The 23,345-nt window shown below is 41.1% G+C and overlaps 1 protein-coding gene across 1 annotated transcript in view; it reads left to right on the forward strand.

The window, feature by feature from the left end:
• Positions 1-23,345, forward strand: part of Cow (Proteoglycan Cow) — a 499,652-nt gene that overhangs the window by 306,362 nt on the left and 169,945 nt on the right. Inside the window, exon 4 of the mRNA XM_083131362.1 lies at positions 7,118-7,249. Coding sequence (XP_082987488.1) covers positions 7,118-7,249 — 132 coding nt within the window. The remainder of the gene's footprint in view (positions 1-7,117; positions 7,250-23,345) is intronic.

Consider the following 23,345-nt stretch of genomic DNA (forward strand, 5'->3'; position numbering starts at 1 on the left):
TATTTATTTAATTAGTTTTCCAACATAATTATTTATGACGAAGCAGTATTAAAATGTGTATATTTTGTCGTCCCGTTTTTCCTTCAGGAAAATATGAAAAATATTTTGAAAATCTGGTCACTTATGTATGATAAAATATTCAAATTTAAATAAGAGAAGTTGCTTTCCGTTTTTGCAAATTAACAGGACTTAAATTTTAATGGTGGAATATTGTAAATTTTACTGTCGGTTCTAACAGTGTACGGTCACCATCATTGGATTCGGGCCTTTAAAAGAGGCAGTCGTTCAACCGTGAAAAGCCAGGCCTAGTGGAAGAAATCGCTCGCCCAATCTCAAAGCCAGAACCTCATCGGCGTCACTCAAGGGGGGTAAAAGTGAGAACAATGATTGCGGTTTCAGTCTGTTTTCTTCGCCCTCAAAAGAAAATGACGTTGCGATGCCGCCGGGGACAAGGAAAACGCGATTTGTGGACTTCTTCGTCGTCCACGGTGATAATCCATCTTGTTCCTTGAATTTTGCACGTACGAAAGCCTTTTTTTATGGATCGCGATGAGAAGTTCCTCTTTGTTAGCGTCTGCCAGGAGAAAAAAGGAGGAAGCTACGTTTCAGAACGATGCTGACAGAAGGGGCGTGGGGCAGGGGGAGTTTCCCTCGTCGTTCGTCATCGTCATGTCACTTCTCGAAGGCGCTGTCACCGTGCGAACACTTCCCCCCGGGCGCCCATGAATAGATACGCGAAGCGACACGTTCCGCCTGTACAGTTTCTGCGAGACGGTAAGCTTACCCTCCCCCCAAACCATTCACGGTGTCTTAACCCACCTTGATCTCCAAAGGGTTTCACAAGATTTAACCCCACCGAGCACCGTACTTACGAAACCAACATAGAAGTCCCAGGTATAGTCCCAGTCCTCATTGGAACACAACTTTATCTGAAAGATCAGTTTCCCTCTGACAACCATATGTCAAGTCCACGTGGAGCCCAGTATATCCTCCCGTCCAACCTTTCCTACCAATAGCGTCCGTTGTAGGAACTGACAGTACTTGTCAAGTCCACGTGGAGTAAATAAGATGTCGCCAATTCAGTTTCTTTAGAGATTTCGTAATGTGAGGTTGCGGTAATCTTTGCCAGGTTGTGTTATTGTGTTGTGCTATATTTTTTATGTACAATGTGGAGACCTAGAGTGTGTCACGTCTTCGCAGTTCGTGTTGGGTGTCTAAACACTGCAGTTAAAAATGACAACAGCGCTTCTCAGAGAAGCATCCGGTCGACTTTCTCTCGAGCTGTGTCATAGATGCAATCAGCCGTTAATATGTAGTCCTGCCCCTGCGTTGCCAAAATGCGCGACGTTCTTCGGCACATCGTCGTTACCTTTATTCAGTGCCAAGTGTATATATCATCACTAAGAAGAAAACAGTTTAATTTAACTTTTTCGACTTAAAGAAATGCCTAACCACTTTATATCTCAAGTTTGCCGGAGTTTTCCCATCTTGGGTTACCCTTACACCATAACGATCCGATCAGAACAGCCAAAATTCTGAAATTTGTATTTTTCTAATGTTATGTCATTCTTCTTCCACTTTTGGTAAAGATCGCATGATGATTAGATGCAATTCATGAAGTTACACTCACAAAAGAACACCCTTTCCAAGTCCATGACACCTGGAACCTTCCGTAACGACAACTCAAAGCTCCGTGTTTCTTCAACACGCATACATCTTACACGGCTACATTATTGCTACGAATGACTGAATTCTTAATATGTAAGGACATATTGTTCTTTGGAAAGGAACATCTATGTTTGCAAGTTAGTGTAACACTAAAACATGCTGGCTTATTTACAAAAAACTTGTTTTTATTTATGTCTCATCCAATTCATTTTGTCTGAAATGAAATTATTGTTCTGCTGTGTTGTACCGTGCTACAGTTGCTTGTTACTGCTTCACTGTAAAATTACAGTGCTTCGCTGGAAAGCACATTCAGGATATATTTATGATAAGATTTGTACTATTCAACGTTAAAGGTTTAACAATAGACAATAATAAACATGTGAAATGTTGATAAATCAATATTGGTAACATTGTGTTATTGATCAATTATTGTTCTTGATACAGAACTGTTCTGTTTGTTAAGTTTTAACATTTTTGAATTTCTGATAATTTTTTTTAAAAAAAATGTAAGACTTTTTAAAATTAATGATACTTTAAAATAACTCGTTGACGCCATGAACGTAGAGAACGTCTCCAAATTTAGTCCAAGGAACTTATATAGCCTATCTTTACACTACTTGCTAAAATTGAGTTAAGGATCTGGTGAAATTGACACCTTCATTTTTTGCAAACCTATCTGGAACTTATTCTCTCTCGTTTTACGAGAAATCTCTATTTCAACTCACTGCGCTTATAAAAATGAAATGAATTTCCATCACGATCACGTGATAATTCGGCGTAAACGTGATTGCGAAAACAGCACCATCTGGCGTGCTTGTTTCGTCGACCGTACACTGGGGAAACTTCATTTGCTGCGGTTCCGTCGAGTGGTATCAGCCGAAAGCACTCGCACAGTGAAATTAAGACAATAAAGAGATTCGGAAACGAAACGCAATGAAGATACGGTCTTTGTGTGAATTGGATTTCGTGGTCCTGCTGCTGACTGCTGATAAGGTGAGGGTTTTGGGGGTGGGGGTCGCCACGGACGCCTCTGGAAATGAGATCGCAGCTCCTAACAGGCCGAAGCATAATGTCGGGAGATGAGGAAGATATCGACCCGAAAAACAAAGCGATGGAAACTTCCGATGGACGGAGAATGCCAAGCCCATATTTGGACCGGGCCGCGAACACACTCTTGCGGACGGTTTATGCGAGAAGAACGAATCGCAACAACACGTCTGCTTGTACAAATGGTTGTGGATTAAGTTCAACTCGAATTCCCTCAGAACACAAGAAAATTCCCCTTATTTAGATACATTTCCCTCTACTCTGGCGAATATTTCCCTCTACCATATTAAAAAAATCCCTTTAAAGAAAATTTCCCTCTTTCAGGGCTTGTGAAAAAAAAAATGTCTAAAAATTTTCTCGCTCGTGGAGAAAATTTCTAATTTTTACCAAAATATTCAATAGCTTGCAGTGAAGTGTCTCTTCTTCAAGTAACAATCACCATGTTACTTTCCAATCCAATATTCATGGATGTACTTTTGCACACATAGCCTGAAATCAATGGGTACGTGGGGAATAAAGGCGCCAGGAGTGTGGTGCTCATCACACGACCTCCGAAATTGCCGAGATCGAGAATGTGTGGGGGCCCTATCTCCTCGTCCCCTCAATGTGCCATCGTGGCACGGTGCTATATGCACGGGGAATTATACCTTTTTTTTATCCTTTAAATTTACTTTTGTAAAAATCAAACACTTCGCTTTTGCGTGGTTCCTTCGTAATCACAATAGTAATTTCGTAAATATTTTTTTGTACATTTTTACACAAGTGACGGTCATAAGACTTTAAGACCGTGGTGAACATTCGGTGTCAGTTTTCCCTAAAATTAATTCCAGGTTGAATATCCCCGTTCGACAGGCTACTCTTAGATTTTGCTTGTCTTACTTCTATGTACCCCCCCCCCCCCATGCACCTCGTATAATTGATTTTCGTCATAATTGGACGCATTGCCCTCCCGCCACCTTGTGCTTGCGCCACTTGATAGAGCCTGGAGCATACGAGCGTTACTGTGACCCCTCTCCCATTGAGACCACAGCAAGACGTATAAGGGAAGGCTGGAATAATTTTTTTTCATTGTTGAATAATTTCTTAAAGAGTGAGATGAATGCAAAGCATATATCTTTGATATGGGTGTATCTGTTCGAACAACATAATTTTATAAATCCCACTTCCCTTTGAAATTTCCCTCCAAAGAGGGAAATTCCCTCAAGCTAGCAACACTGGTTTATACGTACAGCCGCAATTTCGTTCCAAGCTGATGGGCTCTGCAGTTGAAAAGGCGCCACAAGCCATAAGCAGGTTTTTATTGTTCGCCACAGTAACAAGACGACGTTGAAAGTGATTTCCTTGCCCCCTGGGAGAAAGATATCCAGGGAAGGGGGCGTTTTTAACCCTTTTTAAAGGTTCCCCTAAGCCACGTGACGTTGATTCTGTTGGATAAACTCGTTGCCTTATCGACAACCGCAAGGCCAGGCGCTTAAGGTAAAAGGTCATGCACTGCGGTGCTTGGAGAATGGAGAAGCAGCAGAACGAAATCAACCACAGTTTCGAAACTTCATGAATAATATTCTTTGTACGTTGCAGAACGGAAGCAGACCTAGAAAACTGTGAAAGTAAGAAAAATCAATTGAGAGGTAAATTTCAAAGGGTTGTTATAAATTAGTACTAGTTGATCCAGACACAGACAGTTTTATTTTTGGTGTTTAGAACTAATTGATAAATTTTAGAACAAAGTTTAGACAAGTGCAGAATACCAGAGCCGTGGTCCGTGATTGCGTCGGTTCGCTATTTTCTTTTTTTTTTCTTTTTTAATGTATGAGTTTTATAAATATTTGAATAATACTTTTATGACAAATGTATAAAGATATGTAAGTAGAAGGTAATTAGCGGATATCTGCGGATAAATGGATATGGAGGATTGTATACCCCATGGACATCCAGTGTATGTCCAGAACTGGATATTTATTTATTAATTATATTTTTATTTATTTATTGAAATTTCCAGTACAGCAGAAGCCATTTCAAACCAGAAAGAAACAACAGTAAAACAATAGACTAAGATTAAAAACACAAAAGAAAGAATAACATAAAATAAACAAAAATAAAACAAGCCAAAAAAGTACCAAGGTAAATAGATCAGTTTCACAAAAGCATTACTTATGTACAATATTTTCTATGTTGCTGATAAACAATGAATATGAACGGAATATATGTATATGGTTTGAGATTATATTGAACTGATTCGGTAGCCTATGGTATAGTGAACGTTGTATGAGTGAGAGCCTGGGAATTGCAGTGTCGAAAGTTTCCTTGCTCCGTGTTTTATGTCTAGGCACTCTGAGTGAGAGTTCGTGGAGTGGGATGCTGCATCTTAAGTTTCCATTTATGACCTTATATAGCAATTTCATATCTGCAATGTATCTACGAGTTTCTGGAGTACTAATATGCAGATTTACAAGCAGATCTCTCTTAGGCAGGTGTCTCAGGGCAAGCACTCTATATCGAACGATGGAGAGGAAAAAGCTGAGAACACTGTCGATCTTGGAGGTATGAGGTATCCCATGGACATCAGTGTATATCCAGAAGTAGATATCTAATGGACGTCCTATATATATCGTGGATTTGATCTGAATATTGAGGATACCCTATGGGTATATTCTGTGGAGATTTGTACATATCTGCCGAGTTTCTTGCATACAAGTCAGACACCATGGCTTAAATATGCCTGTACCAGTAACTTGTAAATACCCCCCCCTCCCTCGGTGCGGCGGGGGTGCGCATTAGCTTTGGGGGCGCAGTAAGAATGATAAATTATGAAAGTCCGGTAGTTCTCAAAAGTTTTCCTTCCAGCGTTAAAATATATTTTCAACCAAACATATCGTATTTTTATCCTCCTACAAACAGAAACTAGAAAAGTAGAAAGGGAATTACCGATTAGAAGAAAACCTTCATTAGGTGAATAGTTCAAGTCATTGATTACGTCGCCGGAGGGTAGACGACAGGCAAGAAAATGCGATGGCAACCCTTTCACCCTCCCCCCGCTCTACTTACAGAAAATAGATATATTTTGGTTGTGTTGCTCATCTATTTTAGACCCTGTTTATTGTTAATCATGCCGGTTGTTTGCCGATAGGTTCAATAAACTCTTTAATGATGCATGATGTAAAGGGAGAATTAATGATTAGAAAGGTCACAAAAATGTCTGAATAAGTGACTCTCAGGAGCATGGAGAAGGTGTAGCGAAAGTACAAAGTACTTGTGGGAATTTTCTCAACATCATATATAGGCTTCCTAGCGAGATATAACCCAAATCTTAATACTCATATTCTTAGAAGTATATAACAGTTGGGCTGAAAAGTTCGTAGGCTAACATAGTAAAAAATATTTTTTTGACAAAATTCGATTTTATTATTCAATATAGTTGCCTTCGAGGGCGATATAACGATTATAGCGGTCATACAATTTTTCGATGCCATTTTTATAGTACGATTTCTCTTCAGCCTCAAAATAGGCAGGCCTCAGTTTCGGCGATTACCTCTTCATCAGTGCTAAATTTCTTTCCAGCGAGCATTCTTTTAAGGTCTGCAAACAGGAAAAAGTCACTGGGGGCCAGATCTGGAGAATATGGTGGATAGGGAAGCAATTCGTAGTCTAACTCATATAATTTTGCCATCGTTTTCATTGATTTGTGACATGGTGCATTGTCGATTGTGAGCACGCGCGGCACCCATTTTGCACACAGCTTTCGCATGTTCAAATATTCATGCACAATATGTCCAACACGTTCCTTTGATATTTTTAAAGTCTCAGCTATCTCGATCAACTTCACTTTACGATCATTTAAAATTATTTTGTGGACTTTTTTGATGTTTTCGTCGGTAACAGCCTCTTTGGGGCGTCCACTGCGTGCATCGTCTTCGATGCTCATTTCGCCTCGTTTAAATTTAGCAAACCACTTCTCAACGGTTGATTTTCCTGGTGCAGAGTCCGAATAATGTTTATCAAGCCAAGCCTTGGCTTCAACACTATTTTTTTTCGCCAAAAAGCAATGCTTTATTAACACACGAATTTCTTTTTTTATCCATTTTTTCACAATAACAAAAGCTGCTTCACTCACAATGCTATATCTCACGAACTAATTATCCGGCAGCTGTGAAATTTATACACGTATCTTTTGAAGGTTCGTACTAAGTAAAAATCACATGGATTTAATTCTAGTAACGCCATCTATGAGTCAGCCTACGAACTTTTCAGCCCAACTGTTATGTATATGTAGTATAATCCATGCCAAGACTAAGGATAACGAGGCAGGATTGTAATGTCATTATTATCCTGTTACATTGGTTGGTTTGGTTGGACGTTGGTTTCCTGATGCTGTAAGCTTCACATACTTCCTCCATCTTTCCAGGGACATCATCATCCCCAAATCCAAGTTGAAGCCGGAGGAGGAGACCAAAATTGACGATGATGAAGATGAAGACGACGATATCTTTTACGATACGGAAGATGATGCCGATGATGATGACAGCGAAAAAGTTTCGTAAGTACCATCCTTGGGGGATAATAAGTTGTGGAGTGGAGTAGTAAAAATGGTGGTGGTAGCGATTTGTCGTGCCGTCACGTTTTGTAATTATTTTTGTTTCGTGATTGCCTCTTCATTCCACTGCTATCACGGCCAGAAATATGTTGGAGTCGGGATATAACGGAGGGTGAAGGTGGAATTTGAATCCGCCATTATACCCCTTACAGTCAGACAACCGGAAACACATATCGCATTATCATGTTGCATATCGCACAAGGATGCCCATTGCGAAGGGTAAGGATTAGGACTCAAAATGGACCGAAATGGACCGGAACGGCTTGGTCTATAGTTGATGCCCGCTGAGACGCAGCGAAACACGGAAATATTCGGCAACAGAACTTCTGTCGTCTGCTTCTATTGAAATCAAATGGTATAACGCCCACTACAGGGAATAGAGCTGAACAGAAGCACGGAATTTCCGGCTAGAAGTTATCTTAATGATTATCGGTCACTGAGACGCCGGAAGCGAAACTCTTCCTGCCGCGCTTCCGGCGTCTCAGTTGGCGTCAAGCTATATTCTTTAGGTATTTCCTTACATTTTCCTTTTCAGTGTGAACGAAATTGTTAATACTCTTTAATGGTACATATTATAGTATTCATACAAGCTTCTCCTCTGCGTGCGGTGGTGCCGTGATAGGACTTATGTATGACTGCGTCTACATTTCCTCCAGATTTTTGTGCCTTGTGGTTCTCGCTTTTGTTTCTTTATTTCTTAATTGTACTTACTTGTTGCATCTTGTAACCTCGTGCAGAAGATCTATAAACATATTCGGGTTCTCTTTTGTGGGATTTTTTTTATTTCATTCTTTCGTCTTTTATATGATTGCTGTTAGTACCAAATCTCAGATTAACATGTCGTCAGTCCTTTCTTATGCGAAGCTCTGGCGTATGGACTTATAGCCATTATAATCATCTATGGAGCTCGTATTGTGTCATCCATATATGTTAGTGATTATCCCTTCATGCTTTTCATCGTTTCACTATCCGTCCTCATTTTTGCGATTAGCCAAAAAGAGGTAGAAATGCGAAGTAAAGTAAATCAATCAATCAATCGTCCCCTGCTTCTTTTTCTTCTATTTGGATTAATTTAATGATCTGTTCTACCCCTTGGGTAGACGCTGAGGAAGGATGGAAGAGGAAGTCATGAAATGGATGCCAGGTCACGCACAATCTTACATCCAAGCCTTGACCAAGATTCTAACTTGGGACCTCTGGCTTACTTTTCTCTCCCGAAATGGTTGTTCTGGATAAGACTTTATTCTGACTTGAAATTTTGGAATTTTGTGTACTGGGCAACGTGGCTTCCAAAAGGTATTTAAAATATTTCCATGGACGATGCAGGAAATCCGATATGAATCGTTACAAGGGATCAGATTCTTGGTCGGGTACAGTGAAGTATGGGACATTGGTTTTCGAAGTGGCCGATGTTAGGTTTCAATGGTCACGAAAAACCTCAAATTCAGTTCTGATACCCTGGGAAAGGCACGAAACATGATAATAACGTCGCCGCAGCCGGCCCTGTTGCCCAGGAACGATTACCATTAGTGCGGCAATAGCGGGCGATTCGATGCGCAAAGTGCAGAAGCGCCGGTGCCATTGATGGTCCATAGGATGCGATCTGTCGGGAGCGTTTTATCGCTCAGACAAACCAGCGAGCGGATCGTTGCCGGCCGCAGTCTGGCATGGAACCAGCAGTTGTTTTCGCGAATGCCGGTTTTTCCAGCATTGTGACGTGCAAGGAGGGTTTGAAATTCATGAGCGCAATAACCGCGCACTCTAAGAGGCATGTTTTCTGCATGACGGCTGCATTTGAATTTTTCAGACCCCAGAGGACGAGGATGGCGGGGGGAAAGAGGGGGTGTGTGTACATGCATGCTAGTACAGAGGTAGAATTTACACAACTGACGCAGACATGTAGTTGGCTTTCGGATTCATTGCACGAAATCGACTTAGAAGTGCTACATACGTTTTGATGCCGCATACAAAGTTCATCGTTAGTTTTTAGAAGTATTTTGCACCGGCGATCGCTTAATTTTAGACGTCAAAGGGAACGGAACGAGCGGTATGTACTCTACGTTAATTCCCACCCGTACACGATCAGATGAAGCTTGAACAACATATTGAATTGTACGATTGGCGGAAGTGACGTAAGAGTACACGTCATCTTTCTTCTCGCATTCGAAGAGAAGTTCAAGAATTCTTATTTGGAAACAGTTCTCAACAAAGCCTTTCAAGACAAACTATCGATAAATCAGAGCATGTGGTACGGCGCGGGAAGGGGGATAGAAGAACAATGCTATTTATTTATATTTTGTGGTGAAGAGAAAACTACGCTGAAAGTATAAACAGTTGTGATAAATAGATGGAAAGCAGCAGCGGTGGGACATTCTTGTCGGTATTTATTTAATCGCGATGATACAACAAAAATGTATATTTCTACAGCAGTAATATGGTCAATTATATTCATACGCCAACCATAAACTAAAACACATGTGTCGAACACATTTTAGATTACACAGGTTTTTTAAAAAAACTGTGAAATATTTGCGGAAATGAAAATATTTTGCATCATAAGATTATACAGTTTTCTTCGTGTCTCAGATTCCATTTATAATACAGAGTAAATATCACATTTCTTTTTAGTTTCGGATCAAGACTTCCTTTGGAAACATGTATATGTGAGATTTATTTATTTCCTTTTCTTGCCGTACGCATTGCCATCTTTCTGTAAAATCTGAAATCGTTGTCATTTTTTTTTTCTTTGAACTGTACCAGTGTAATTTCAGACCTGTCAAGATTTCCAATTAAAACGTTGTTAACACCTTTCAATTGTCGATTTTGTCAACTTGGGTCTTCAAAATCATGTTTCAACGACAATTAAATCGCGAGTCCAACCAGGATCCCAAGAACTTTATCCAATCTTCAAAACGGATTGAGTCAATTCTGAAACAGAACTGCAGCATCGATTCTTGCCCCTCGATAACGATATGATCTCGCGTGATGTTCCACGTTGATATTCTCCGGAGAGGTGTCGAGGGTTCGGATGGGCCATCCCGCTGTTTCTGGGACGTTACTGCTCCCACAGCCGAGGGGGAGGAAGCTCCTTCCAGGAAAAGCAAGGACCAACGGCAAGGCTCTGCTATCTGTTTGAACGGTCGCGCGGTCACGTCAGCGTACATCGGCATGCGACGCGTCCTCTCCGCCTTCGTGCAGCCTATCACGTGGGACTCTAATATAACCCAAGATGGCGTGATCGAAATTGTCCTACTCTTACAAGCTCACATTCTATTTCCTAATTGCATTCCTGGAATGTAATCCAGATCAGATCTCGATGTAGTGTGAGCGCAGGAGCGTATTCCCCCTTTACAATGCGGTTCATGGCTGCAGACATTGTGTTTGAAGTTCTCTATGGGTGCATGTACACCATGGGCGCCGTGAGAAGTTTTTGTAGGAGGTAGGGAGTCAGTCCATTGATAAAACTTGAATCGTTGATACAACTACAATAATTATTATCATCGTTTTGATTGTTATTACACAGTAATAACTATTATAAACCAGACGTGCCCAGGATTTTCGTGAGGAGGGGGTTAACGTATCCTTTTTCTAGTTGTCAGCCCTCATTTTGCCATTCTTTTCTGCTTGTGACTTTTTTTACTTGGGAGCTTATGACCCACAACCCGCCCCTTCCTGGAGCACGCCACTGTTATAAACTAAAGAAACTTTTTTGTTCCAAATTTTATTTTATTATCGTACTATTATTAAATCATTGGACTCCGGCTGGTGGACGGCATGGGTTCGAGTCCACCTGGGTTCAGTCTCTATAGGTTTTCGGCCTGTGTATAGGACTGGTGGCAACCCACCATCGTGAGGAAATTGGAGAGCTAGGAGTGAGAAAAGCGTAATCCGGTCCCGAAAATATCCTATAACGACTGAGGGTTCGACGTTCTGACCCCACGTCACCCCATTACCGGTTGAAGATCTCCACACCTCTAGGTAGGACTGTGGGAGGTAGACTGGCAGTCGGGAGATCGGCCTAGGCCCTTCGAGGGCTGTTGCGTCATGGATTATTATTATTATTATTATCATTATTAAATCATTGGGGAGAGTATTCTACTCGATCCACCAGATGGCTGACTATTCAGCTCAACTATTTTTCATTATATTTTTAATTTCATACCGTTCGTACACTGAAATGCATAGTTATTGTATTTTGTTATTAACTTTTACATACTTGGTTCGGGAACAACCTCTAAAAGTTAGGGGAGAAATTTTAGTCATGAACTTTGTTGCTTCACCTCTCAAATATAATTTTGAAAAATAAAACTTTAGTATTTTGATTTAAATGGCAGATTACATATACATACATACATTACATATAATGGAAATAACAAAACTTATGCTTTCTTGTAACTTTAAATGAAGGATTACAATTTCCAGGTGGGCGGGGTGTCAACGAACCTGCTCCTCCCCCTCCCCGCGACTCTCATGGTGCACACTTCTGTTTATTCGGCGTAGGAAATGTCTGTGTCTTGTCATAGGAATATCATGGATACCTGGGCGTGAGTTCTAATTTCAGGTAACCTATTTGGACCCAAAAAGTGTGTTCCTTTGGAATTTTACACCATAAATTGCAGATAAACCCTGCACAACGAGGGAACCTAGCCAGAACTTTTCATCTCCAGATGTGGGAGTCTCGAAGTGCAAAAAGTGGTTTTGTCACACGCGTGATTTTTGCCCAGTTGCAAACGACAACTTCTCCTGTCAAATGCACCCCTTCGCTCGCAGTTCATGGAGAGGCTAAGCGGCGGAGACCGTTACGCTTAGCCGCAACTTGGGCTCCGAACATGTTTGCAAAAATTCCCCGTCATCATGGCAACTGCATCAACCTGGTTCCTCCATACTCTCCTTTGCAAGAGTCAAAAGTAGAATTCCAAACACTGTTCTCTCATCGCCTCCGTTAAAATAGAGAGTTAGAAAAGCGACGTAAACTATGAGAACAAAATAATACCTTGAAAGAAAAGTGTATTTGATTTGGAGGAAAAAGAAACAATAAGTCTTTAATTGATATAGAGTAATTAGCGATCAACCCGCGCCCTTCGCAATCTAAACTTTACTGGTCATGAAACCATGAATCGTTAATTAACTTGCGATCGTCTTCTTGACGTCCAAATTGAAGTGATCACTTCTCAAATGTCTAAAACTAACCCTAAACCATAAATTAGCATAAGAATAAATACACTATGTGGCCAAAAGTCACCAGACACCCAGTCCCAAAGACACCATCCAGGTAACTAATAAGCTGTCGGACCTCACTTCGCCATTATTACAGCATTTACTCTTCGGGGCAGACTTTCCAATCAATTCTGGTATATTGCTGGTCGATTTTTTATCCATTCGTCCTGCAGCCTCGTGAATAGTTCAAGAGTGGTTTTCTGTGGAATGGGTCTAGCATGCAACCGACGCTCCAGTTCATCCCAAAGATGTTCTAATGGGTTCCATCCCAGTCGGGGCTTTAAGCGGGCCAGCTAAGCACATCCACCTGATTGTCCTCAAACCACGATGCAATGGACCCTGCTTTATTGACAGGGATATTATCGTGCTGATAGAGAAAAGGGGAATTCCAAACTGTTGTCACAGTGTGGGCAGCATTCAGTTGTCTAAAATGTCTGTTCATGTTGCAATTGACCAAAACTTATCGCCCGAGCCCTAACCAGGGAAAACAACCCGAGACCATGACACTACCGCCACGTTCACTTGGTTGAATATCGCGATATTGAAAAAAATATCAAGCGATATCAACTTGACGATATATCGTCACGATATGTTGACGATATATATCATGTCGGCGATATATCGTCATGACATTTTGGCGATATATCGTCATATTATTTGGTGATATATCCTCACAATATTTGCCGATATATCGTCACGATATTTGGCGATATATATCGTGGAAAGGATATATCGCCGATATCACGATACGGAAAAAATATTGCACCGTATCGTCTGTGACGATATTTTCTTAATGATATTTCGCGATATCGAATTTCAGATATCGTCCATCCCTAGTGCTCGGTGACTGTTGGTTATATAGTTGTAGTGCTTGTACGTCAACAAGTCTAAAACTATTGATAGACAGTTCTATCACCATTCTGAGCTAGCATCCTTGAAATCAACTCCGATAACTAAAGAACTAGAGAAAGGCCATTCTCCTCCTTCGAGAGAAGGTCTTTAATCCGCCTCTGTGTTACATCGTGGAGACCTGAAATTCCTCCTAATTCTTCGACACTGACGAATGCGCCCCCCTTCCGAAACCGAAACCCGCGGACTCCTCGTATGAATAATGGACATTCCCGAACGGAAGTTTCCCCGACGCCACTTGCAAATTCACGAAGTTCCTGGACTAAAGGAAACTCGAAGAGGAAGAAGAATTGTCTGGTTTTCTGTTCACTTTGGCCGTCGCTTTCGTTTCGCTCGGGATATGGTTCGGGCAAAACTTTCCTGCAAGCCTCGCAGATGTATGGGAAGCGTTCATTCGGGGAATGAACTTGGAACTTTCGACAGTCTCTGAAACGTCAACTTAGAGCTTAGTTGAACGTGAACAATGGTTATGCATTTTATAGCAAGGGCAGCCAGATTCCGTTTATAATTTTTATTATATTTGAAGATGCTCAGCCTCCACCCGCATACATAGGGGAATCTATTTTTCCGAATAAGAAAAATAGCTTGAGCAAACAGTTCACGGTTGAGCATTTAAAAATAAGATCTTGGTCGAACAAGATATCCGCAGGAAACACAACATAAAAGTCCCCAAACATAAAACCTCCTCCTGTAAACAAGTCCTTCTTTGATACAGGGATTAGGGAATGGAACACACTGCCTGCATCATTGACTAAATTGTTTTTGTCATCATAATTTTAAGATAGAAACAACAAATAAAGAACTTACTATTGTCCCAACAACTACACCAATCTTAATAATTGCACCTGCACTTACACATCATAATAATGCATACAATCACCTCCTCACCCACTATGCACTACTAACGACTTACTGCATAATGTTTACTTCATTGTATACATAGGCCTACTATTAAATTCAATGTATTATTCTATCATTGCATAATCTCTGTACTTGTATCTTTATTGTATTATCATGATAATTATGTTATCTCCTTTGTTTCTATTATTTCATTGTTTCATAGATTGATTGAGTTGTTGTTTTAAGTCCACTTTATGCACGGTAAGGTTAATCGGGACTGTAAACTTCAGTTTAAAATGGGATCCGAACCACTGTGTGCCTCCACCCGGGTATTAATTCATTGTATCTGTTGCAAGGGTTGGTTGTAAGAAATGCCCATGTGTCGGGAGCCGGCATTAATTGCTAAATGAGCAAACAACTGCCAACTCCCTGGTGACGAGAGGTCGCCGGGACAGTGAGAAGTTAGTGGGCGAGAGAGTCGGAAGCGAGTAACCTTAGTGTGTGCACCGTAGAATGGGCCGGCGCGGAGGTTTGGGCTGTGCCCAGCATAGACGCCCTAGCGGGAACATCAACAGGTACAGTGATGACAACTGGTCTTTCTACAATTACCTTTTTATCCGGCTCGGGCGTGAACTTCCCCCTTGTTACGTGAATCCTAAATAAATATGCGCAAGGGGCAAGAGCCTTATTTATTCCTCCTCCTCACTTATAAATACCTCTCGCAACCAAGCAGTTTAAGCCGGCGAACGGCACTAAACTTAACACATGAGGCCGAAACACGCCTGCTTAAATAAAGACCATTCCATTCTATCCTATTCTATGGAATTACTTGAAATACACATGGAAAATAAAGTTAGGTTGTACGTGCAAGTTTTACCCTTCTGGTTGTCTCGCCTGTAGGACTTTCTCATAATAAACATGTGCCTTCGAGTTTGCAGATGTCCACAACGTAATTTGTGACTCTGGGGCAAGTATTTTGCTAGCATTGATTTGCGACTTCCACTTGGAAGTATTGACCACTTCGACTCCAGTCTCTTTGACCTTCCACTTGGAGGTCAGTCGGCATGCGAACAGGGTAAAAATTAGATCACGTGTCAGTTAATGTATACTAGTATGACAGTTATTCTTCAGAGGTTTTGTCGTTGCATTAGGCTTCTTAAGAATAGTTTCTTTCGGCTATTCACGGGTTTTGACACATTACATGGGACGAACATTTGTCCTTGACGAACCGTGCCAAAATCCAGATGTCAATGAGGAGCAAAATAACTTCTGTTATCTGCTTCTATTGAAATCAAATTCTATAACTCCCACTACAGTGAAACGCGTGGAAATTTCGTGCCACATGTCTGCAGGTTTCTAGGGTGGAAAATTTCCATTGCCCCGCACCTCCAAATGCCCTCTCGTGTAATTCCGCGTCTCTTCGTTTAGCTCCGGCAAGCGTCATGCTCGGCCCCGCCATAGCCGAGCATGGAAAATATTCCGCGCGGAGCCGTGGTTCAGCACGGTACATGGGCGGACTACCCTCGGAAGGACACATGGAATTTTCCACTCGTAGGCGTCTCAGGGGGCGGTAACCTTTACAATTATCAGCATTCAAGTTTGCGAAGCCAACTCCATCTCGCTACTGAGATTCCAAGTATCGTCCACGAGGTCCCAAGCTTAAGGAATGGTTGGTTGTTCCTCAGGAGGCGAGAAATTGCATCCTAGTCGGGTGATTTTTTTCTCATCCTGCTTATTTTTAAATGCGTTAATGGCATGTTTCACGTAGCGACGTTCGTGGTTTGGTTAGGGGGAACAGGGGACTGAACACCAACCTCCTTTCGCAACCACCCCTTTCGTTCTACATAAAGAGCAACTAATTGACACGGATGTGGGAGGACGAGGGAAATGGGGTGAAGAAGCTGAGGGGGGGTGGCTGAAAAGGGCGTCTGCGGAAAACCTTATTTCCAGGAAAATGAACAGCTCCTTTTCGCGATAAGCCGCGCCCTGCCAACCTTGCAGAATTTCCAGGAAATCAATTTCTGTTGCCGCGGGGACCACGTCCACGTATAAAGCCTTATAAATTTTGAAATGGCGAGATCCTCTTTTTTTCTCTCTCTCTCTATTTTTTTCCACCTCTTCTTCCAGTTTGTTTTTTCGTCCCGTTTCGTACGCTTTCCTGAGAGGCAAGAACGCGGCTTGTTGACTCAGCAGAGCAGGTTTACGGCTGTTGTTCCCCGATGCTTCCCTTGTCGGGACGTCTTGGTCCCTTAAGAGGTTTGAATAACGCTTGGTCTCCTCTCGCCGCGTTTGCAGCTTCGCTTGCTGACAGCTGTTGTTTTATGCTTAGGTTTTTCTCCGCCAGGAAAAGAAAAGAGAGAGAGCGAGCTGAAAATAGATACTGGCGCTGAAATCAGCGGATGCTGCTTTGAAATGAAAGCAGAGATAATGCATTCGTGTATCAGGAAGCGATTCTCTATTCCCCAGCCTGTCACCTTTGCCAATCTATTACCTCCGCCGAATTTCGACTACAGATACGTACGTTTCCTTTGAATGTATAGACTTCGATCTGCAAGTTCCAACGCGCACCCAGGCCCGGGGGAAAAAATATAAATTATGGTGGAATGTTACGGATGGAAATTTCTTTCTTCCCTCTCAACGTTACGTTGCTGCTCCGTGGCTGAACGTACTGCTTGTGGTCTAACCTGTTATCCTTCCCGAGCTAGCGATGTGTCGAATGTTCTTGTGTCAATCGGAAATGAGGAAAACGTTATGTGTGAATCCCGACAGGGGTGTTCTTTGTGAGTGCTCCATCATCAATTTCACCATATCATCACTCAACTTCATCTTCGCGATTAGCCAAAAGTGACAGAAGTTAAACAAACGAAATGGTTTTTAAAAGCACTTCATTTCTGCTACTTTTTTCTTTTCAAGCGAGCAACAAAATAATCGTTAAACCAACTAACCAAAAACCTATGTTCCTTGCCAAACTAACAGCTTATCTTCACATGACCAAATGTTACCACAGCATCGAACACAAAAGCACATATACCCTGTCCCAATTATCTCTGGAGCAAGCTCGCGCATAACGGCAAAGAAGGGGGGTCGAGTTGGCAGAGCGAAGCAGTACACGCTGCTGCGAGAGCTGGTAACTGCAGTCGCTTTCCCTCCCTCCACGCAATCCCGTTCCTCTCACGTGTTCATTGGTGGAGCCGTCTCGTGTCATTACTTGCCGAAACTGCTCTATACCCTGTCCCAACTATCTGTGAAACAGACGAACGAGAACAAGTCTCTGCGCAAGTAGTGACGCGAAACGGCTCCACCAATGAATAGTGAGAGAAACGGTATTGCGTAATGGAGGGAGGTAGGGATGAGGCGACTGGAGTTACTCTGCTTCGCATTGGCTTTACTCACTCAATTTCCTTCCTTGGCCCTGCTCCACTGTTAGCTGGAACAGGGTATAGCTGACATGGTTTCTAGCCGGTAGCCAATCCAGCGTCAACTACAGTATTCCAGTAGGAAATCCAGCTCCCGGACTTTACCCCGGGATTGAAACAAAGTACTACTGCTCAGAGGTATAACAGAGTCCTGGTCCAAAAAGGTTTATCTTCTTTCGGGCCATAATCTTCCATCATACGGTTAGATTACGACCCCACCATACTGCTCATGCCCCAACTCGTAAGTCATGCCCTGGAAAACGAATGAATACGAATATGCCCGAGCACGATGCAGTGGCGATAAAAATTCAGAACGCCGCGTTATTAAACTGAAGAAAAAAAATCTGCCCGTCCAAGAGATTACATTGCAATAAGACGTTCTTCTGTTTGGCCTGGCCCCCTTCCAAGCGGTGACCCCCGGCGTATCCTTCCCGTTGTTTCGAGAAAGACTTGGTGGAATCGAGCCAAAATGACTCCCCGTGGGCAAGTCCTTCATTTCGTTCATTCGATGCCTCATCTTGGTCTCCGGGTTCTTTTTTCGGGAGGGGAAAAAACAGGCGAGGACGATGTCACGGCTTTCCAGGGATCGGATTTCCTTCTTTCTTGTAGCGGACAGTCTCGCGAAAGTGGACTGACTTTCACGACTCCTCGCCTTCTCCCAAGCGTCTTGTTCGTGTCCATCGATCTTAATCCTCCAGATTACTCTGCCACCCCTTCTTCCGAGGTTCCAGGAATATTCTCTCTCTCTCTTGTTGTGTAATACCCAACCGATCAATAGGATATTTTCACGCGGGCTCAGGGCGTAGGTGCCACCCCTGCACGAGGTGAGAGAGTGTTAATCTTATGAAAGTTAACAGTTCGGCCGTTAACACAACGATTTTACTTTTTTACCTCAAATGCTTATACATTTTGTGTATAAAATATCTACTGTTGGCATCTATGAACCTTAGGAATGTTTCACTGTTTTTCTCAACACTCTTGCATTACTGCTTCTGTATTTGTTTACAGTTTGAACTAAAAAATAGAAAATTTCCGTGTGAATTGTGGCAACACTGTAGGTAGGTGGCGTAACCTTGACTGGACTACTTTCATGGTGTTGACTATAGTAACAGTTGGGCTGAAAAGTTCGTAGGCTGACTCATAGATGGCGTTACTAGAATTAAATCCATGTGATTTTTACTTAGTACTAACCTTCAAAAGATACGTGTATAAATTTCACAGCTGCCGGATAATTAGTTCGTGAGATATAGCATTGTGAGTGAAGCAGCTTTTGTTATTGTGAAAAAATGGATAAAAAATAATTTCGTGTGTTAATAAAGCATTGCTTTTTGGCGAAAAAAAATACTGTTGAAGCCAAGGCTTGGCTTGATAAACATTATTCGGACTCTGCACCAGGAAAATCAACCGTTGAGAAGTGGTTTGCTAAATTTAAACGAGGCGAAATGAGCATCGAAGACGATGCACGCAGTGGACGCCCCAAAGAGGCTGTTATTATTTTGCACGTGCCGTGATTATAGATTGAAAATACGTTTCGCCTAAGGACGTATTTAGAAGGGGTTCAGGGGAGTCCGGACCCCCTCCGCACCCTCGAAAGACTGACGAATCAAATAAGCAAAATACTTGTTTACTGTTTTATAACATGAAGTAGATTTATAGCCACAGAACTTACACACAAAAATGATCAGAGACTTTACTTTTCATCAGCTGGATTCAATAACCTATTTGGTATTCAATAAATAATCCATCTAGGAAAATGACGCAAATTTAATTTGTAGGACAGTTGTTTTTTAAACAAATTTTAGTGGTCTTTATTAGACATAAGAATGAATAGCCTACATGCTGTTATATTTCTATTCTGTTTTTACCTTTTTATCTGTGTATATAATAATAATAATAAATTCACTTATTTCAATAAAGGCATATTAATCTTATTCGTCTGTTAATTATAAACTTTATTATCATCATCATCATCATCATCAATAGGTTGAATACTTAACGGCCATCAATACTTTAATAACGGTCATGGTATTTTTTATGGGAGTTGAATGGCAAAGGAAATTGACGGTGTTAGGCACGTGTGTTCGTGTGTCTAATATTGCAAGAAGTTACAGACGCCACGAGTACCTCTCATTCTAACCGTAGCGCAGAGGTGTGACGACACGTATTCGCCTACACTCACGAAATAACTTTCCTTCCCTTTTTCGTACATTAACAGGCAGTTTCTTAAATTCTAACGGTACATTGTTGTAAATCTTACGGCAAATTTTAACAGTGTATCAGTGTTCAATGTATTTATGCAACAAATGATTATGAATTAAAGGGGAAATGTGATGATGATAACAGTTTTGTTCAAAATTTTCAAAACATAAGTTGGAAAACATAGGCCAAAGTTTTCCTAAGCGTTGCTACTAAAGACAGGAAATTAACGGAAACGCTTAGCGATTTTTATTCCCTCCTCTCTTATCGTCCTAATGCGTCCGCTAATGGGAATTTATTCCAAGGTAAAGGCCCACCCTTATTATAGCCCTCTTGATATTGTTTCCCTTAAAGCATAAGGAAAGAAAGGAAAACTCCAGTTTGTTGCTAATTCCCTCCTCTTATCTTCCCAAACTCTTCCTTGGTAAAACCCTGCTTAAGCTGATACGGCTTCCGTTTAAGTGGAAATCTGACACCACATGCAGCAGGGTTTTTTAAGAGGAGGAAATGGACCGTTGCCTCAGGCGGGGTTAATTTGCGATCCTCTTCCCCACTCACATTTTTTTAAATGTTGAATCGGATATTATGGAAGAACAAATATTTTATAAAGATTTTCGTTACGCATCCGTGAGGAAGGAAACTGCCTCCCAAGGGACTCTTTTCTGAATTCGGGAAGCCCTGTGGGAAACAGGATGGCGGAGGTCATTTTTACTTTGTTCTTCGGCGCGTTATTGCGTTCTTCGTACAAATATACGAAGTATACAATGTTTGAAAGGACTTCGTTGAAAGTTATTAAATTGATATATTCATGTCAGTGGAGTCGCCAAAGCTTTTGTTCCGACAGGCTTAAGGTTTCCATTTCTCAAATGGTTTCAGATACAATTTACTTTCTTTCCTACTTTCCCCCCTTTCTTCCTTTGTGTGTATTTATTTATCTTTCCCTGATCTTCCTCTTTTTTCTTTCTATTTTTGTTTCCCCTATCTCTGTGTCTCTTTTCAATCTTCCATTATTTATCTTCCTGTTTCTGTGTGATTCTATTTCTCTTTTTCTGTTTCCTTATCTCTCTCTCTTCCTCTCTCTTTCACTTTCTTTCTCTGTCTTTATTTTTCATTCTCTCCCTCTTCCTTTAAATCTTTCTTTCTCTCCCTCTGTCTCTCTACGCGCGCACGTGTCTTTCATCCTGTGGCTCTATTTCTTTCATCTTGTTTTGTCGTCTCATTCGTTCTTTCTTCCTATTACTGTATCTCTTTCTCTAGAAAGCTAGAAAGCTGTTTCTCTGGTTCTTCCTCATTTCTATATTTTCATATTTCTCTTTCTTTCCTATCATCTTTTCATTCTTGCTCTGTTTTTCTTTCTCTTTCTGTTATAATGGATGGTTATAGATGTCATTGGGAACTTCTCTTGTTTCCTAGACCGCCATGATTGTTCACGACTTGCTCACATTGTTCATCGTTGATGTGCAGTTCGTGCATCATTGAGTTCGTGTTTGTAAAGTTTAACAAAATTCTCGGCAGATGGCTCTGCAGCCTATCTCGGCTTCGGGAGCCTCAGTCGTAAGATTTTAAATTGTTTAAAATTTATATTACTCACCAAAGTGGCAAAGTAATGCCATTGTTATAAAAGGCATCCAGATATTAGTGGTTGAGTATTTCAAAATAACATATTTAGAATTTAAGGGGTTCTTGAATTTCATTGCACAGGGAGACGAATAAGCCTCCACTAGTGTACAATTCATCGCATCCAAGAATTGGCGCAATTTGCTCAACGTTCTCGCTGGAGAGGGAGGGAAAATAATATCCACTCATTTTTGTTTAATATTCACGTTGTAAGTGTTTGATTGGAATAACAAAGAGTTTGCCTACCTACCTATAACACGCATCACAATGAGATTTGTATAAAAATAAGTTAATTCTTGAGTGTGTGCAAGTTAAAAGGAGCAAAACTGGCGGGGGGAGTGTTAAGAAAGGAACAGCTGGAGTGAATGGCTGCTCGAGTGTTGTAGCGTTTTGTGTCCGCTGCGAGGAGATACGTTTTTGTGGAAGAGACATGACAGTCAGGTCCTAATTCTAATTCGGCCTGACATTGAATGTGCGGTGGAGATGTTTAACCCAAGTATTCCATTGTGGTAAATCCAGGAGAGTGAAACTCAACGGAAAGGCATGCAAAATGTTCCATCATCTTAATTACCAACATCGCCATATCTAAGGTAAGATGGTGAAATTTCCTTACTTAACGTGGGACATCGCCGCGTGAATGGTCGTCAAGGGTTCGTGGACTACATTGATGCATAAGTAAAGATATGATTTATCCGATTTATAAGAGAGTTCTACTTGATATTAAGGACTGAAACCTGTGATCATTGTTATCATTACTCTTCATCTTCGTCGACGTCAGGTTCTACTTTCTTGTGTTAATTTGGAATAGAAACAACTCTTCATAAGGGAGAATTACACGCGGGACATATCAGAAATTTTTCAAGAATAATATACGTAGAAAAACTATCCTCTGAATAGGATGAAGCTTAATTAAACTTTGTAATATTCGTCCAGTTCATATTCTTCATATATTAAAATATACATGAATTAAAAAACGAAACTTCATGCTCATATGAGATATACATGAAAGATATGTATGTTTGTAAGGGCCATGTTGCATACGGCTCGTTCAGGGTATGGAGTTCACGATAATTAAACCAGTCAGTTTATAATCAGCTTATTTGAAAACTTTGTACACCAATAATTATGTCGGGGTTAGGTAAAATTCAAGTCCATGGACACGAAAATTTCCGGTTAGGGAATTGTTTATTTTGACCTACATTGTTCTAATAAACAGTCTTGTCAAATCGACTTGGCTACCTCACTCATCCCACAATATTGTCCAAGTGTGTGTGTGTTTACCAGTGTTTGGAAGTAACTAGTTACAAGTAACTAAGTTACAAGTAAGTTACTTTTTTGAGAAAATGTAAGAAGTTATTTTTAAAAGTGAGTAACTGTAGCTATAACTGAGTTACTTTTTTACGATAGAAGTAACGTTTTAACAGTTACTTCGAGACACTTAAATTGCTATATGAGTGTCATAAATTATTTGCGATTTAGGACTCAAAGTGATCTGGAATTTAGTTTCTGCTGTAATATAAAAGCCCATCTTTGATACATTAATTCTTGCAAACAATAGATGAAGAGGAAAATATAAAGTAGTTGTACAGAGTGTCCCACTCGTAAGTGGCCCCGGAAAAAGTGTTATAAAAATCTTAATAAAAGAGGATATGAAACCAAATTTGTACATGACATGTCTTTATGGTTGAGAAATGAAGGTACATTACAAGAAGTGCTGGAAGTGAGCTCCCCCACCTGTATACACAGTTCAACACGGCGCTGCGTGTTCGTGAATGTTGCTGTCAGAGTATCGGCGTGACTACCTGTATTTCACGGCGGATGTTCTCACGTAACTCGTAACTCTT

The sequence above is a fragment of the Lepisma saccharinum genome, chromosome 11 (assembly GCF_977018435.1).
Source record: "Lepisma saccharinum chromosome 11, izLepSacc3.1, whole genome shotgun sequence".
Classification (NCBI taxonomy): domain Eukaryota; kingdom Metazoa; phylum Arthropoda; class Insecta; order Zygentoma; family Lepismatidae; genus Lepisma; species Lepisma saccharinum.